This window comes from Malania oleifera, chromosome 10, assembly GCF_029873635.1.
Source record: "Malania oleifera isolate guangnan ecotype guangnan chromosome 10, ASM2987363v1, whole genome shotgun sequence".
Taxonomy (NCBI): Eukaryota; Viridiplantae; Streptophyta; class Magnoliopsida; order Santalales; family Ximeniaceae; genus Malania; species Malania oleifera.
The window spans coordinates 28,278,987-28,295,511 of NC_080426.1; the positions used below are offsets into that span (position 1 = coordinate 28,278,987).

General features: G+C 35.7%; 2 protein-coding genes across 5 annotated transcripts in view; both read left to right on the forward strand.

Annotated features, from left to right (window-relative positions):
- The window catches only part of LOC131166342 (uncharacterized), a 28,780-nt gene extending 24,503 nt beyond the window's left edge, over window positions 1-4,277 (forward strand). Inside the window, exon 9 of the mRNA XM_058124806.1 lies at window positions 4,085-4,277. Within this exon, the coding sequence (XP_057980789.1) occupies window positions 4,085-4,119 (35 nt within the window). The 3' untranslated portion in view covers window positions 4,120-4,277. The remainder of the gene's footprint in view (window positions 1-4,084) is intronic.
- Window positions 4,278-13,441: 9,164 nt separating this feature from the next.
- On the forward strand, window positions 13,442-16,168 carry LOC131166344 (ethylene-responsive transcription factor WRI1). 4 transcript variants are annotated; one of them, XM_058124808.1, is made up of 7 exons: window positions 13,442-14,093; window positions 14,201-14,283; window positions 14,501-14,509; window positions 14,710-14,798; window positions 14,936-15,060; window positions 15,251-15,333; window positions 15,412-16,168. In XM_058124808.1, the coding sequence occupies exons 1-7, from the start codon at window positions 13,915-13,917 to the stop codon at window positions 15,951-15,953; spliced, it is 1,110 nt and encodes a 369-aa protein (XP_057980791.1). In that variant the 5' UTR covers window positions 13,442-13,914; the 3' UTR covers window positions 15,954-16,168. The 4 variants fall into 4 exon arrangements, with proteins under 4 accessions (XP_057980791.1, XP_057980792.1, XP_057980793.1 ...); XM_058124809.1 differs by having other exon boundaries at window positions 15,257-15,333; XM_058124810.1 differs by lacking the exon at window positions 14,501-14,509.
- The last annotated feature ends 357 nt before the right edge of the window (window positions 16,169-16,525 follow it).

Sequence of the window (16,525 nt, forward strand, 5' to 3'; positions counted from 1 at the left end):
TTCAACACTGGGATGAGCCAACGCTCAGTAAGACGAAATATGCTATAACTAGTGTGTGACAAATGAGCTACTATATATATATATATATATATATATATCATGAAATATGTTTTCATATAAACATGTATAACTAAATATGTAAGTATGGTCTAAGTAATAAAATTCACCCCCCTTTCCATGTTGCTTAACATTACAGTATCGTAGTCTACTATTCAAAATACTTCTATTATACATAGGTGTATTCCCTGTTTCTGTAAATCTGTACATACATAGTAGTAACTGAAAATGTTTCCTGTGGATATCTATGTGTTATGACTTACCCCCTCATGACAGGGTTGTGCGGGTAGTAGGCGGGATTTACCCTGGTTAGCCAACTAGGAATAAATCACTATACTCCATTGGTCGATCTGCCCACCTTAACCTATATCTGGATGGGGAGTCTAGCCTCTTCAAGAGCCTAGGTGATCGACCTTACCACGTATTATCTAAATAGGTGGTTGCACTCATAAAGTAACATAATATCTGTAACAACAGTACTGTGCTCTGTAACTGCATAGTCCAACAGGGTCTGATACCATATAATGTATTTTTATATACAACTATCTGATTTACCGTGATTCTGAAATAACTGTAATAACCATGATACTGCATAACTGTACTGTAATTCATACATCGTAATACTGAGAACTATATAATCATAACACTGAAACTGCATAATCATAATACCGATATTCGTATAATCATGGTACTGAGATTCATAAAATCATAGTACTGAAATATCGTAAAAATCAGGATACTGAAATATTGTAAAACATATTTTCATACTATATTCATATTCACAAGCCATACGATACTTTAATACATAATTTTCATCATTTAATAAACTGTATAATATTTTAAAAATACCTAACATAGCATATTTCCTTTACTTGACTACTGGAAAGCCTTTATGGAATAGTAGTCTAACACCTGTAGGGCCTCCTACACAACACCCTGAAACCAACATATGTCAGAACAAAATATCAGTATTTCATTGCCTATATCATTTCTTATAACTATCATAAGGTCAAAAATGGGCTAGAAGGCCTTACCCTGAATTTGGGATGAATTCCAACTCGATCCCATCAACGATCCGCTCCGGCATACTTGTAGAGAACTACGCTGGGAGCGTCGTGGTAGCCTCAAATCTTTGATCAGGCAATTGGCAGGGCCAAAATCAAAGAGAGAAGGGAGAGAGTGACGTAGAGAGAGAGAGAGAGAGAGAGAGAGAGAGGAGTGCGGAGAGTGAATAAAAATCTGATTTTTAGCTATTTATAGGGCCAGATTCATCGACGAGACACATCACCTCGTTGACGAGTCCTTCATTAAATTCGTCGACGAGGCTTTGTATTCGTCGACAAAATTCAGAGTAGCCAAAACCATGCTCGGTATTTTCTCGTCGACGAAACCCTGTATTCGTCGACGAGTCTAGAAAATTCCTTAATACTATTATTATTCCCAAAATGCAATACGACCTCCTTCTGTTTCTGTTTTTATTTTCTCTCCCTATTTATTATTAAAATGCTATTATTCTTCGAGTCACTACACATGTTTTGTTATAACCATATTACATGCACACAAAACTAATTTAAATGAGATATGCAGCACACGTGTATGTATGCACACACTGATAACTTAATCGTTGTACGTACACGTTTTCAATATTGAATGAGATATGAACTGTGGTGAATCGGCGTAATTGTTTAAATTAGTGAAAAATGTTTTAAAACCCATTTCACCACCCTCTTGGGATCACACAAATTCCAACACAGATCATGCATGGTTTGTGATGACCCAAAAATATATATATATGATTAAAGTACAATAATAATAAAATAATAAAAATAGTCATTAAGTTAATATCAATACAGAAGTGTTTTTCTGTAGGATCCTTGATTCCATGTTTGATGCCTAAGAAAGACCTTGTCTTAGCGAGTGCTCAGAGACCACTGCGGCTCAGTCGCTCCCTGGAGGTCGGCCTGGTCAAAATGGAATTTCATAGGATAAACAGGATAGACACTATTTGTACACGTAAATAAGTATATATACATAAAATAGTGTTTTGACAGACATAATTTGTAGAAATACATAATAAGATGATAATAATATAGGTATCATATGTGGGGTCCACAAGACTATGTGGGGTCCACATGAGTCCCGGAGCCACAAGACACTGTTTATATACGTAAATAAGTACATAAAATAATGTTTTAACTGATATAATTTGAAGAGATATATGATAAAATAATAATAATATAGGTATCCTATGCGGGGCCCACAAGACTGTGTGGGGCCCACATGAGTCCCGAAGCCGTATGGAGGTTTACACGAGTCTCAAAGTTATGTAGGATGCATAAAATCGTATAAGAGTTATTCGAGTTACGTAGGATTCATTCGGGTCTCGAAGTTGTGTGGGGCCCACAAGACCATGTGGGGCCCACATGAGTTTTCAAAATTTAAATTTAATTCTTGTTCAAAAATAAATAATAAAATAAATAAATACTTAAAATAGTTTATAAGTAATAACAATGATAATAATAATGACAATAATGATTAAGAAAAATAATAAAATAATAAAATAATTAATTAACTAATTGATTAATTAATTAGGTAAGTAGTTAATTAAAAATTTATTTAATGGGAATGGTGGCAAGCACTCCCACATGGCCTCCATCCCCATCCCATACTCAACCCATACCTTGCCCATCCCTTGCCCATTTTTTAATTTTTAAAATTATAATTTCACCCATCTCCCCACACTTTTATAAATTCTATTTCTTCCCCAAAATTTTCCTATAAATAGGGAGCTCTCAACCTTCATTTTTCACAACAATTTTCCAAGGAAGAGAAGGATTAGTGAGTGAAAGAATTTGTGGTGGAGAGAGAATTTTTGAATAAATTCTCAATCACCCACTTTTTCCGATCTCATTTCTTAAAGATAATTATTGTGTTCGTAGCACACGGTAAAAGAAGAAGGTAAGTAAATTTTGATTATGTTAGTTTCTTTTTATTTTAAATTCATACCCGAGTTTATTTTGTACGTAAATTTTAATTATGTCAATTAGTTCCACAAAATTTTCATGAGTTTATTTTCACGCATATTTAATTATACCAGTTCTATCTTTAATATACTTGCATCTATTTTTGGGTTAAGAAATGTTCCAATCCCCTTGTGTTAATTTTCTGTATTTCTTTCTATTCAAAAATAAATTATATATATATTTTTAACACAAAAATTGTGTGGCATGAGTTTATTTCTACGTTACATTTTTTTATGTAAATATGAGTAAAGATGAGATTTTCACGATATTATTTTAAATTGCATAAATGATAATAAGATGATTTTCAAACCCCTTATGGCAACGAAAGTTCAAAGTTACAGATGCTCGGTACCGCAGCTTAAAGTTTATACGGATCAGAGTGCACCCACACTGTTTACAGAGTGGTTATTTATGTTAGTGGATTTCTCCTGAGTGCACACCTGGTTTAAGTCCAGGACTTAATAAGGAAAATCTCACTTAAAGTTTACGTACGTTGATTTAGTTTGGTCGGCCAGCCAGCTAAGTCCAGTCTTCGGACCGCACAACCCAGTCATGGGGGTAAACATGACTTACGGCAAACAGGCCTAAGGGTGGTTTTTACAATATATGTTTATACATATTTAATTACGTGTACAAAGTTACTGATAATTTGAAGGAAAAGTGTAAGTTTACGTGAAAAGGATCATTTTGGTGCTTATATGACGATCTAAGGAAAACGTATAAGGAAAAGTATATGTATGTTTATCATTAAATATTTTTACAGTTTTAAAGTTAAAAGTTTAATTTAGCAGTTATAGTATATGATTTAAAAATTTACTGTTGAAATTGATGACAAAAGTTTATGCAGAAATTGTTAAATTTATGTTTATTCTAAAAGAAATTTTGAAGTTATAGTATTCTTTATTGTTTTACGAAATTCTTTAAAAACTCATTTTGGCCACACACTAATAATAATCTTATTTACTTACTGAGCGTCGTCTCACCCCAATCATATTTTATTTCAGATAACTCTGAAGGACATGTCGGAAATCAGGCTTAGCAAGCATGCGGGTGGGGATTAGAAAAATAAAGATTAATTAGAAACATTAGTATGATTTCAGATATTTACGTTTGTATAATTTTCTTCTTTTGAAATAAGTGATTGTAACATGAATAATTAGCGCTCTGGTTTAATAAAAATTGAGTGTATTTTGCTTCCGCTGTAAATTAGTAGTAAAAAGTTAATATCCCAGGCCCCTCGGGGTCGGGGTGTTACATGGTTAATACATGACATTATTGTTTATCCATCTAGGACAGTTCTTCTATGCATATATGCGTATTTACTTGTACAAGGATATTATCTTATACAAAGTATGACGTGAAAGGAAAGTATGTATTTTGAAATATATTTGTATATATGTATTTATAGTTTTACATGATTTCACGGTGAAAGAAAAGGTAAATAATGGTTGTATATTTGGAATACTAAAACTCATATTGCCACACACTGATAATAACCTATTTCCACTTATTGAGAGGTGTCTAATCCCATAATTCAAACGTTTCAGGAGATCCAAACAAACAAGCGGAGCTAGCTCTGAGGTAGAGAAGGAGGTTTGGTAGAGTCCTAGTTTCAGGGTAAGTATTTGAGCTAAGAGATATGTTTTGTCACGCCCAGAACCCGCAAGTGGGTCCCAGGTGTGAATTTAGTAACCTAACCTGTCTCTGTACCAATTAAAACATACATGATACAAGTAAAAAGAGGGTCCGACCCCGTGGGGTGAACGGATGCCCTATATACATACACGTAAACATCCATACTCATCAAAATATGCAGCAAAATACAGTCTTTTATACATAACCAGCATCATACCAGAGTCTATACAAACTAGGATATACGTTCCCATAATACAAAACATACCCCAGGTGTCCACAAAAACTATCCCGACAACCTGGATACCAAAACTCATACCTAATAGGTACTAGCAATAGTTACGACACCCTTGCTTCTAGACGCTAGGATGCTATTTACGGCTACCTGAGGGACCTGAAAAACATTGTACGTACATTCAGGGTGAGACACCTCTCAGTAAGGGAGAAAATAGGTTATATCAGTGTGTGGCATACCAGTGTTATTTTACATACTTCATAACACTATAAAATATGATACAATTCGAAACATTTCCATACACTTTCATACATATACATACAGTTCCAGTATTTTCACAAAAACCATTCCAGTACATACGATACCCAAAACATACGGTCAGTGTCGTCACACTAGTTCGCAACTACACAAGGTCACCTCGTCTCACAGCGATTACATTGCTACATATGCAACTACACTGCGACGACTGAGGCCCAATAGTGATTACATTGCTCCATATGCAACTACACAAGGTCACCTAGTCTTACATCGATTACATTGCTACATACGCAATTACAATGCGACGACTCAGGCCCAATAGTGATTACATTGCTACATATGCAACTACACAAGGTCACCTAGTCTCACAGCGATTGCATTGCTACGCACACAACTACGAAGCGACAACTCAGGCCCATAGTGATTACATTGCTACATACGCAACTACACAAAGTCACCCAGTCTCACCACGATAACATTGCTACATGCAAAACTACGCTGCGACGACCTAAGCCTATAGTGATTACATTGCCACATACGGTGTAGAACACACCCTTCGGTGATTAGCCGAAACATACTGGTGATATTTCACACCCCAGATATAGAGCTGGTCACTCTCGCCCACGATAGTTAACCGATGCATGGCTATTTTTACAAATCCCTGGAATCATTTTGGAACTCATGTTCTTATACATTTCAACGCATGGTAATTAGCCACCACATAACTGTTTTACAAATACTTGGAACAAATACAACCATACATACCACACTTATTTGGTTTACAGCAAATCATATCGTTTACAAATTCAAGTATACAGTTTATGCAAATATGGATTATGGTCACCTCAATAATACAGTTTTAACATAATAAACAGTTTTCCAAATCAAGTAGAGATGATACCGGAAATCCCTAATTTTCTTGAAAATTGTAACCCAAAAATCTCGCATTTTTACCCGATAGATTTTTCAAAATAAGTAGCCAAAACATACATATGATCGTAGCCTACAAGCTTACCAATCCTGATTTCAAAAATGAACTGATATAAACAAAATCCCCTTACCTTAACCCGAAATCCAACTACGAACTCTACGGTCCTCAAAACTACGAACTAAGACTCCAAAACCTACAAATCACAGTACAATACATACTTACAAACAGTACTACTACACATATTCTGAATTAGGAATGAAAACTGAGCCTTACCTCGATTTTAGCCCAAAACCCGAAATCCTCCGGAACGAGATTCCAATCCGCTAGAAACGTAGAGAATCCTTCACTGATCCTCACAGTATCGTTGGATTTACGAATCGGGTAATGATCAGCAAACAAAACTAGAGAGAGAGAGAGTGTAGGGAGAGTTCTAGAGAGAGAGTGTGTGTGTGTTTGGGAAACTTAGCCCCAAAGCAACCCCAAAATCCTTATAAAGACCTTTACCCCAGGGGATTTCGTTGACGAGATGGCATCCTCGTTGACGAGGTCTTCAGAAATTTTGTCGACGAGACAGCGATTTCGTCGATGAATCATGATATTTCCAACTTTCCAGACCTCTCGGATTTTTCTTGTCGACGAGCCTTTGAATTTGGTCGACGAGAAGCCTTCTACCTTCATCGATGAATTATGGCCTCGTCGACAAAGTCTTCAGAATTCCATTTACCCCTCTTTTATGTAATAAACCCACATCTCACGGTTCGGGTTCTTACATGTTTTGTATAATCCCTAGGACGTATGATGACTTTGGGATATATGTATAGTTATGTGTGACAACCCGAATAATAATAGGATTTAAATAATAAAGAGGAAGGGAAATGGAAAAAACAATAGAAGGAATAACCGAGGGAAATTACCAGGGCCTCGTCGATGAACACAGGGGATTCGTCGACGAGAGTATAAGAGGACCTCGTCGACAAAGGCAAGATTTGTAGACGAGGAAATACCGAGAGAGGTTTTGAGCAGTCTGAATTTCGTCGACGATGAATGAGTTTCGTCGACGAAATTATTAAAGAACTCGTCGATGAGATAACGTGGCTCGTCGACGAATCCAGTCCTATAAATATAAAAAATCCCAGATTTTTACTTCAAAATTAAGAAACCTCTCACGTTTTCTATCTCCCTTCGGATTCTCTCTCCTCTCTCTTCGATTCCGGCTCTGTCGCTTGCTGGATCGACGATCTGAGGCCACCACGACGCTTCTGGAGAAGTTCTCTGCATATCTGCCAGGGCGGATCGTTGGTGGAACTCCATTGAAAATCATCCCTGAGTTGAAGTAAGGCTTTTTATGTCGAATTTGGTCTTATGGTAGTTATAGGAAATGATATACATGTGAAAATACTAAAGTTTAATACTGGGAGTTTTCATTTTTAGGGTATTGATCAAGAAATCCTACGGGTGTTAGACCAGGATATTTTAGGGGTTTTCTCAGTAGTCAGGTAAGGGAATAAACTAAAACAGTTAATTTTCACGCAAATTACTATTATTTATGAGCAAATTGATTTTCTGAAAAATATGTACGATATATGAATATTATGGAATAAATGCATATTTGGGAAAATAGTGCTGTTGTACGAAAATTATAATTTTTGAATGAAATGTATGATTTACCCAGCTTTGTGTGGCATGAATGTTATTTTTCATGAAAAGTATTATGATATGGAAGAATTTACGAGTAAATCATGTTTTCAGGTATTATGAAAAGATACAATATGTTATGATGATGTTGACAAATACATGATAATTGATTTATTTTCAGAATATATATACCTGAAATGATTCCGGCGCGAGGCCGTGTACATATGAAATGATTTCGACGTAAGGCTCTATTTATGAAATGTTCGGCACGAGGCCGTATTTATAAAATGATTTTGGCGCAAGACTGTATTTATGAAATTATGAAAGATGTTATATTTTCATGTATTATATGTTATTAGAACTCGGATGTTAGTTTAACTTAGTTCAGGAGCTCGGTACTGTAGCTTATAAATCAGTATCTATGATCAGATTGGTACTAACCACCCCACGAGGGGGCGGGAGATGGATAGTCGATGTGACTTTCAGTAGAGTGTGGATGTCCACCTGATAGTCCGGACTAGGGTGTGGTGGGCCCATCGTACTTACTGACATTTTTTACTCGGCAATGGTCAGCCAGCCATTGTCGGGTCCCACCTTCGGGTTACATAACCCGTCATTGGGGGTAATACATGACATTAACTAACTATTCATCCTAGGTATGCTTTCAGTATTATTAGCTATAACAAACATTTCATGATCAGTATGAATTATTAGAAAATATGAAAGTATATGATGATTCAGTATATTATGACGAATGTTTACAGATATATGAAATGTATTGTATATGTATAACTGCATTATATATTCATGTTACCACATAGTTGTATTTAGTTTATTTTCCCTTACTGAGAAGTGTATCACTCCCGAACATTAAATGATTTTCAGGAAACCTAGAGAGACCGGCAGGTCAAGGCCGCTGTTGAGTGAGTTGAGCTTCCTTGCTAAAAGGGTAAGCGTTGATCTAGGATTAGAAGATTTTTGTTGTATGATCCTAGGGTATTTTGATATTTTAGAGGTTGTAAATAAATACAGTATTTTGGTGATGTAGTAAACTCTGGTGTTATGTATTTAATGGTTTTGAAAATGTGATTTATGTTTACTGCTGCGTAAGTTTCTGCTGTGAATGACAAGTGTCCCCGTTACCCATGGGTTTGGGTTGATGGATGATTAGAACTCTGGTATTGTTGTTGGATGTATATATATATATATATATATACTTTCGCTGTGTGGTATGTTATGTTTGATGACTGTTGTACCTAATGCCACTTTGGGCATTACATGGTACTATAGTGTATTTTATACATATATTTATTGCCCAGGGCATTACAGTTGGTATAAGGGCAGACACATTTTATTGGAAAAAAAAAAAAATAGTGAGCAGAATTTTCGAGTTGTAACAGCCTATGCTTTAAGTTCAGTGTATTTTTCAAACACAGAATAGGGTCAGTCGACTATGACCAGAGGGGTCAGTCGCCTGTCTTAGTTCTGTCTGTTCAATTTTTAACAGCATAATTAAGTCAGTCGCTTGATGATGATTCATCAATCACCTCTCCTTGCACCTTGTATGCTTTTAAGAAATTTGTTTCCAAAACTCTTTAACTTTTAAACTTTGAATATTGAAATGAGACTTTTGATAATATTTTCCGGAGTTTTCAAAAACAGGTCTCGAAGTCAATATTTATTCCTAAGAGTTTTATACATTCATATTGAAATCGTTTGAAAATACTTACACGAGACTTCTTGAGACTAAGACTTTCTAACCACTAAGTCTTCATACGTTGCTTCCTTTCTTTATGTTTGCCTTGTCTTCTTACTTCAATAGTCTTTAACTTCATCAGATCTTCTAACTTTAATCACAAACTTTCAATAGACTTTTCAAGCACTTGATCTTGAGCTTTTATCAAAACATTTGAGTCTAAAAACTTCACTTAACCAAATATGTTAAGTACTTTTGATTTGTTATCATCAAAATAAGATTTTAAGACTTGTAAGACTAACAAAATTATTAATAATGGGCAAAATGAATTTTTTTATATTAATTTATTATATGCTTTATTTTTCTCGCATTCCTCCACGACTAAATTTAGAAAAAAAAAAAAAAAAGTTAATTATTTCATATTATTTCTTTCTTTTACCCGGCATCTTTCATAGAAATAATTACATGAAATTTAATTACATTTTGAAACTTGAAATATAATTAAATATTTCAGAAAACTTAATTAGCATCCAAATGTCCACCAGTACCGTGGCACCAAGGATGATCGAAATAGTACTACTCTACCTAGTTAGCTCCAACTAGTCGTATTAATGAGAAAGGATTAATGCAAGTGGACATTAATTAATTACGGCTCCAACTCTTATCTATCATCTAATTAATTGAGGATTATGTTAGTTGTGCTAATTAAATATTTAGCCCATTAATTATGGGTTTCAAAATCTTAATATTTCCTTTTTTGGATTAACTAAGCGCATGAGTAGGAAGTAGCTCCATCAATTAATTGAACTTTGTTAAATTAATAATTTTGACTAATACGTAATGGTTAATTGAATCAAATTGATGGAAGGTTATACTTTTCATTATATATATTTCCAAATGAATCACAATTTGCTTACTTGTAAAAAATTTTATATTTAAAATATACCATTAATAAAACCAAATTGATACTCAAATAAATTAATAAAACTAAAATCAAATGGTTAACCAATTTTTTTAGTTTGATTTTACGATTTTTTGATTTTTTTTATCCCACTGCTAGAGTTCGTATGGATCAAGGATTTTTCGGGCAAAGAAAAAAAAAAAGACAAAGGAAACTATGAAGGAAACTTATTGTTCATTATATATTGTGTTGCAATAATATAATATAATGGTTAACATTTAGAGACCACAGTACCTTCAATTATTTCAATTAATTGGACTATTAATTAACCCTATATGTGGATAGGTATTCTATTTGGATTTGTATTGGATTTGAATAAGATATAATATAAAATTGTATTAAAATTTGTCCAAATCTACCCAAATTCAAATCGAAGATCCCAAACCCATGCGTCGAAAATATGTATTTTTAATAATTTTTGTGAAAAAAATATAATTATTTTTTATGTGTTTTTTATATACGCATTAAAGCCCCGTTTTGGAACTGGGAAAATATGAGAGATAGGAAAGGAAAAGACAAAAAAATTCAATTTCTCATGTTTGGTTATCAAGAAAAGTAAAAAAGAAAATAAAAAAAATATATCAAATCAATAAACAAAAAATTGGTTTTATACACCATTAACATTTAATCTTTCTTAATTTTTAATCCTATTCGTATAAACTTTTATTTTTACTAGCATTTGATAGGCAGAAAAATATAATAAAAAATAAGTTTCCTTCTCATTTTCCTTTTCCTTTTCCCACCAAAATTCTTGATTCAAATAGACGCTAAAGGTATTATCTTCTTCATATAACTATCAATATTAGTAAATTAAATGAAATATTGAAATAGAAATATTTTCATAAATCAAATAATTTATTTACAATAATGAGATTTTTAACAAAATCATTCTATGAAAGTTTTTTTTTTTTTTCATACCAATCCCCTAATTAATCTCTCAAAATATGAAAATTTTCAGAGAAGAAATGAAAATAGAACCTATGTATCTCAACAGTACATAAGTTGGTGAAAGTCACATGGTACACATTATTAAGGTCTTCAAACCTTACCATCTTTTTTAGTTCTATGAATTATGTATATTTTATTTTTATGAGTGAAATACAAATCTCACGTGAGAAAACCAAACCTCCTAAGCAAGTCCTAATTTAATTAATGAAAATAGGAGGAAATTGCGTAGGCGAAGAGAAGAGGTTGCTGTGTAAGAGAGTTGACTTGCTCCAATGGAGCTCCCATGGGCATGAAGCACGAACAGACACCTTCCCCTGGTGGCCGCCGTGGTCCACCGCCCCGCTCCCCCGGCGAAAAACGTGGTCGTCGACGGCGAAGCCCTTTAATACAACCCACTTTTAGTATTTTTCATTGGTCGTCCTCCATTAATTTCGGCAAATACCTTTACCCACAGCCTGCCCTTGTCAGTGTCGTCGCTCCGCTATTTGGGCCTTCAGGTGGCAAGACGAGTTAAGGGTTCGATTTTAGAGAGACCGTAAGTGGATAGGGGTTGGATTCACTGCTTTATTAATAGGTGGTACATATAAATTCAAATTCATCCACTTAATAAATGAGAATCCATTAAAAACTTGTTTAAAGATATAATTTATTTATTTTAAAATTTTTAAAAATAATTTATTATAAAGTAACATTATTTTTTTTTAAAAAAAAAAACAACACTCTTTTATTTTATTTATTAATATCTTAATAAAAAAAATATAAAATATAAAAAATAATTTATCTCTTAAATTAATTTTTTTAATACAAATTAACCACGTCACTTGATGAGTACCCAACCCAAATTCGCCTAATCCGTTTATAAATGGGTCACCCTCCGATAAACCCAAACCCCATTTAAACGGGTTGATTACGAGCCACCCCTAGCCTCATCTTTTGGGCCATCTAGGCCCGAAATCTAGTCCCCGCCCTACACCCTAAGACACCGAGGCACAACCCTGTCCCATTGTTCCTTATGCAGCACCGCACACCCCCTCTCGCGGGTCTTTTTTTTTTATTTTCTCTATTAGGGCCATTTTAATTCCAAAAATTATCTTTATTTTAATTTCAAATTTTAAAAATTATAAAAAAATGTACTTAAACCAACTTTTTTTTAAAATTTTTGCCTACTTTTGAAATACAATTCTAAAAGACTCAAACATAAGCTAATTTTTATAATTCTTTGGAACAACAAATGTTTTATACAACTAAAGAAGCTCTCAATTTTTACGAGGCTTGATAGGAAAGATTGCATTTTTTTTTTTTTGGCTTTCTTTGTGGTTTGTAAAAAATATCAAATTGTAGCCTCGTGAAAATATTTTTTTATTTTTCTATTTTTAAATTTTACAAAAAAATTTAAAAATATATAAGTTAATAATTGGGATCATGAATTTTCGGACTTGAATATGAATTTGTGTAGATTTAGAAGAAATTTTAATATATATTCCATACAAATTAAAGTACAAGATTCAAACCTCATGCTCAAATACGAAAATTAAGAATTAGAAATCTAAAAAATAAAAATAAAAAGATGTTTTCTAATTTTTTTTATATAAATTTATAAAAATGAAAAATAATGTGACCTTTTCTAATTATTTAAAAATAAAAAAAAAAAACCATTCTTACAAGTAAATAGTAACAAAACTATTTATTATTCATTTAAATAATTCCCCTCTTCTCACATAAAGTATAACTGATTTTGTAATAAAAATTATAAAACTTTTAGATATTTTTTTTTTGGTAATATTTTTCTGTCTTTTTCTTTAAATTTGTTGTTGCTAAAAATTATGTGGCTTGATGTTTTTTCCAAGTTGAAGTTTGCAATTAGGGAGTGGGGTATTGGGCATCGGAGGGCGTTCAGTTTGGGTATTTTGTAATACAGCTGAAGGTCGGGGACAAATGTTGGGGAGGGTGGCTCCAGGCTCAGGCATCTCCTGCCACGTGTCGCCTCCCTGGGCCTCAATTGTCTCACAGGCTCGGTCCATAAAGCCTATTCATTTTATTTTTTTAAAAAAAAAAAAGTAGAGAGAGAGAGAGAGAGGGCCGAATGGCCAATCCGATTTGCAGCATGGCTGGGAGCTGCGACAAGTGTTGGGGGGGATGGAGTTAACCAAGGGTTAAATCCTAAACCCCAGGTTAAACCCTGAGTGGGGGGTTTTAACACTCCGTAGGGGGAGGGAGCTAGCTAGAGAGAGGGGAAGTGGTACACACACACAGAAAGTCCCAACTTCCTTTAATTTCTTCTTCAATCTCTTGTCTACCTCTCTCTCTCTCTGTTTTGGTAAACCACTTTAGGTCACCAGAATTCCCAAAAAAAGCCCATGGATAGGTAGCGGGGTCCCCATCAGAGCCACAAATCGATAGGAAATCTCTGTTTATTTATTAAATCCCATTTCTTCGTTAGTGTTGATCAGTGTGTGCGCGCGGGTGTGTGTCTTGTCTTTTTCTCTATAGGGGCATTGCGAGGTTTGGGGAAGACGGAGGAGAGAGCTAGAGGTGGGAATGAAGGGATCTCCTTGTAGTTATTCAAGCGGCTCATCATCATCTTCGATTGGGGGCCGATCGCCCAAACCCAGGACCAAACGGGTGAGGAGGAAGCCCAATCCGGGTGATCAGAAATGCCCCAATGCCGACGCACCCGGGTCAGCCCGCCGGAGCTCCATTTACAGAGGAGTCACCAAGTCTCTGTTTCTCTCTGCCTCTCCCTCTTTCTCTCCGTTAATTGATTAATTATGAAATTGCATGGGAAGCTAGCTAATTTGACGGGGATGGTGGGAATGGAATGCAGGCACAGGTGGACGGGGAGGTTTGAGGCGCACCTCTGGGACAAGTCTACTTGGAACGACATTCAAAACAAGAAAGGACGACAAGGTTTTATTTTAATTCACCGAGAAAGCCAAACCCACAGAGATCTGTGTCTCTGTAAATTTTTTTGTTGTGTCTTTATTATTGTTAATTGTTTAATAGTTGATGGATCATGTAAATGGGTAGGCTCCCCTGTTTCTGACTCCCTTTCCTTTCTTAATCTCTTCTTCCATCGAATCTCTCTGCCGCTGCAACGTTCATTTACGCTTTTGTCACTGCTTAGTCTATTTGGGTAAGTTTTCCTTCCTTCCGTCTGCCTGTACCCCTCTCTCTCTCTCTCTCCCCCCTCCCCCACTCCCCATCTTTTTCAAAATAAATAAATAAATGGCCGTTTATTTATTTACTCTTTGAAGAAGAAGAAAAAAAATAAATGAATGGCAATTTTGATTTTCTAATTAATTAATATGAAGAAATTACAATATACTGCTGCAGGTGCATATGATAACGAGGAGGCTGCGGCTCACACCTACGATCTCGCTGCCCTCAAATACTGGGGCCCCGCCACCACTTTGAATTTCCCGGTACACTATACATACACACACAACGAATCAATTTTATAAATTAAATCCCAATATTTCCTCCTATTTTACATTTCAAAACGCGCCCTCTAAATTGAAATGGACGGCCATGAACGGCCGCGGTGCATCCTGCACTGCAGATAGACACCTACAAGAAGGAGATGGAAAAAATGGAGAAAGTGAGCAAGGAAGAGTACCTGGCGTCGCTCCGCCGCCGCAGCAGCGGCTTTTCCCGAGGCGTTTCCAAGTATCGCGGCGTCGCTAGGTACGTTTACACCTCCTTAGTACTCCATGCATTCCCACCCCCCACCAATTTCATTAAAATATTTATAGTAGTTAGCTACGCTTGATTAATTAAATAAGTTTGATGATGAAGACGGAGTTCGACTTCATTACTTAATGAATTATAAGAGTTGAACTTAATTATGTATCTGAATAAACTAACTTTGCCGAAGGTGCAGACATCACCACAACGGACGGTGGGAAGCTCGAATCGGCAGAGTCTACGGCAACAAATATCTCTACTTGGGAACTTACAGTATGCCCCCTCTTCATAATTTTATATATTCATTTTTTTATTCACTGTTTATGAATTTTATTGTTTAATAATATGAAGATACTCAAGAGGAAGCAGCAGCAGCATACGACATGGCCGCCATACAGTACAGAGGGGCCAACGCAGTCACCAACTTCGATCTCAGCAACTACATAGGCCGGGTCGACATCCGGCCCCTCCCCGACCAAGAAGCCCAACAACAAGTCCAGGCCCAGTACCAAGACCAGGCCCAAGCCCAAAAGCAAGACCCGGACGGGCCGGACCTCCTCATGCTGGCCTCCCACCCCCACGCCCACCCTCAGGCTCAGGACGAGCAGGGGCTGGTGCTGGACCTGTACGAGCCCAACCTCCTGCCCTGGAGCCTCTGTTTGGACGCGGGGTTCCCCGACGTCCCCGTCGGGGAGTTGCCGGACTTGTTTGGCGACAGGGGGTTCGAGGACAACATCGATTTCATGTTCGAAGGCTGCGGGGGGACCGGGAATTGCGATTCCCTGGAAAATCAAAGTTTTGGGGAGGAGGGATTGCTGTGCCATTTTTCTTCTTCGCCGTCGGATTCCAGTTCCACGACGACTTCTGTTTCTTCCTTTGGCTGTTCTGATTGATCGGGAACGGATTTTGGCGTTTGGGAGATTTGGGATTGGCGTGGGTGTGGGGATGAGCTGTGGTTAGATGGGGGAAAGATCCAAATTGTGCTTGGCATTTTCCTACTTGCATTTGTCTTTTCCTTCTGCTCTTTCTACGGAGGAGAAAATAAAAATTGGAAGACGGAGAGAGGTCTTTATTTTATTTTGAATAAAAATAATTATTTTATTTCTCACGACGGCACTGGTTTTTAATCTCTTACATTTTTGCCAATCCGATAAGCTTTAGCTTTTGAAAAGAGGAAGCTTGGATTCTGAAAAGAGCAAGTGGATTTTCCTTTCTTTCTTTTTTCAATTGGTACCTCAACCTCACACAATTGGTGTGTGTGTTGACATAAAAAAAATGGTCAATGTTTTAAATTATTTTCTTCCTTTTCTCGTGTAACTTAAATCCTTCACGGAAATTATTGTGCTTGCATTAATAATTATTTGCCTTACAGGATACGTAATCACTGCTTATGTCATTTGAAATGGTTTTAATAGTGATTTACTTTTTAAATCAATTAACAAAAACTTAATAGTATGACATATGA

Coding starts and splice junctions, on each gene's coding strand:
- LOC131166344 (XM_058124808.1), top strand. CDS start 13,915: ATGAAGGGATCTCCTTGTAGTTATTCAAGCGGCTCATCATCATCTTCG. Junction 14,094..14,200: donor ATTTACAGAGGAGTCACCAA/GTCTCTGTTTCT, acceptor AATGGAATGCAG/GCACAGGTGGACGGGGAGGT. Junction 15,334..15,411: donor TCTCTACTTGGGAACTTACA/GTATGCCCCCTC, acceptor AATAATATGAAG/ATACTCAAGAGGAAGCAGCA.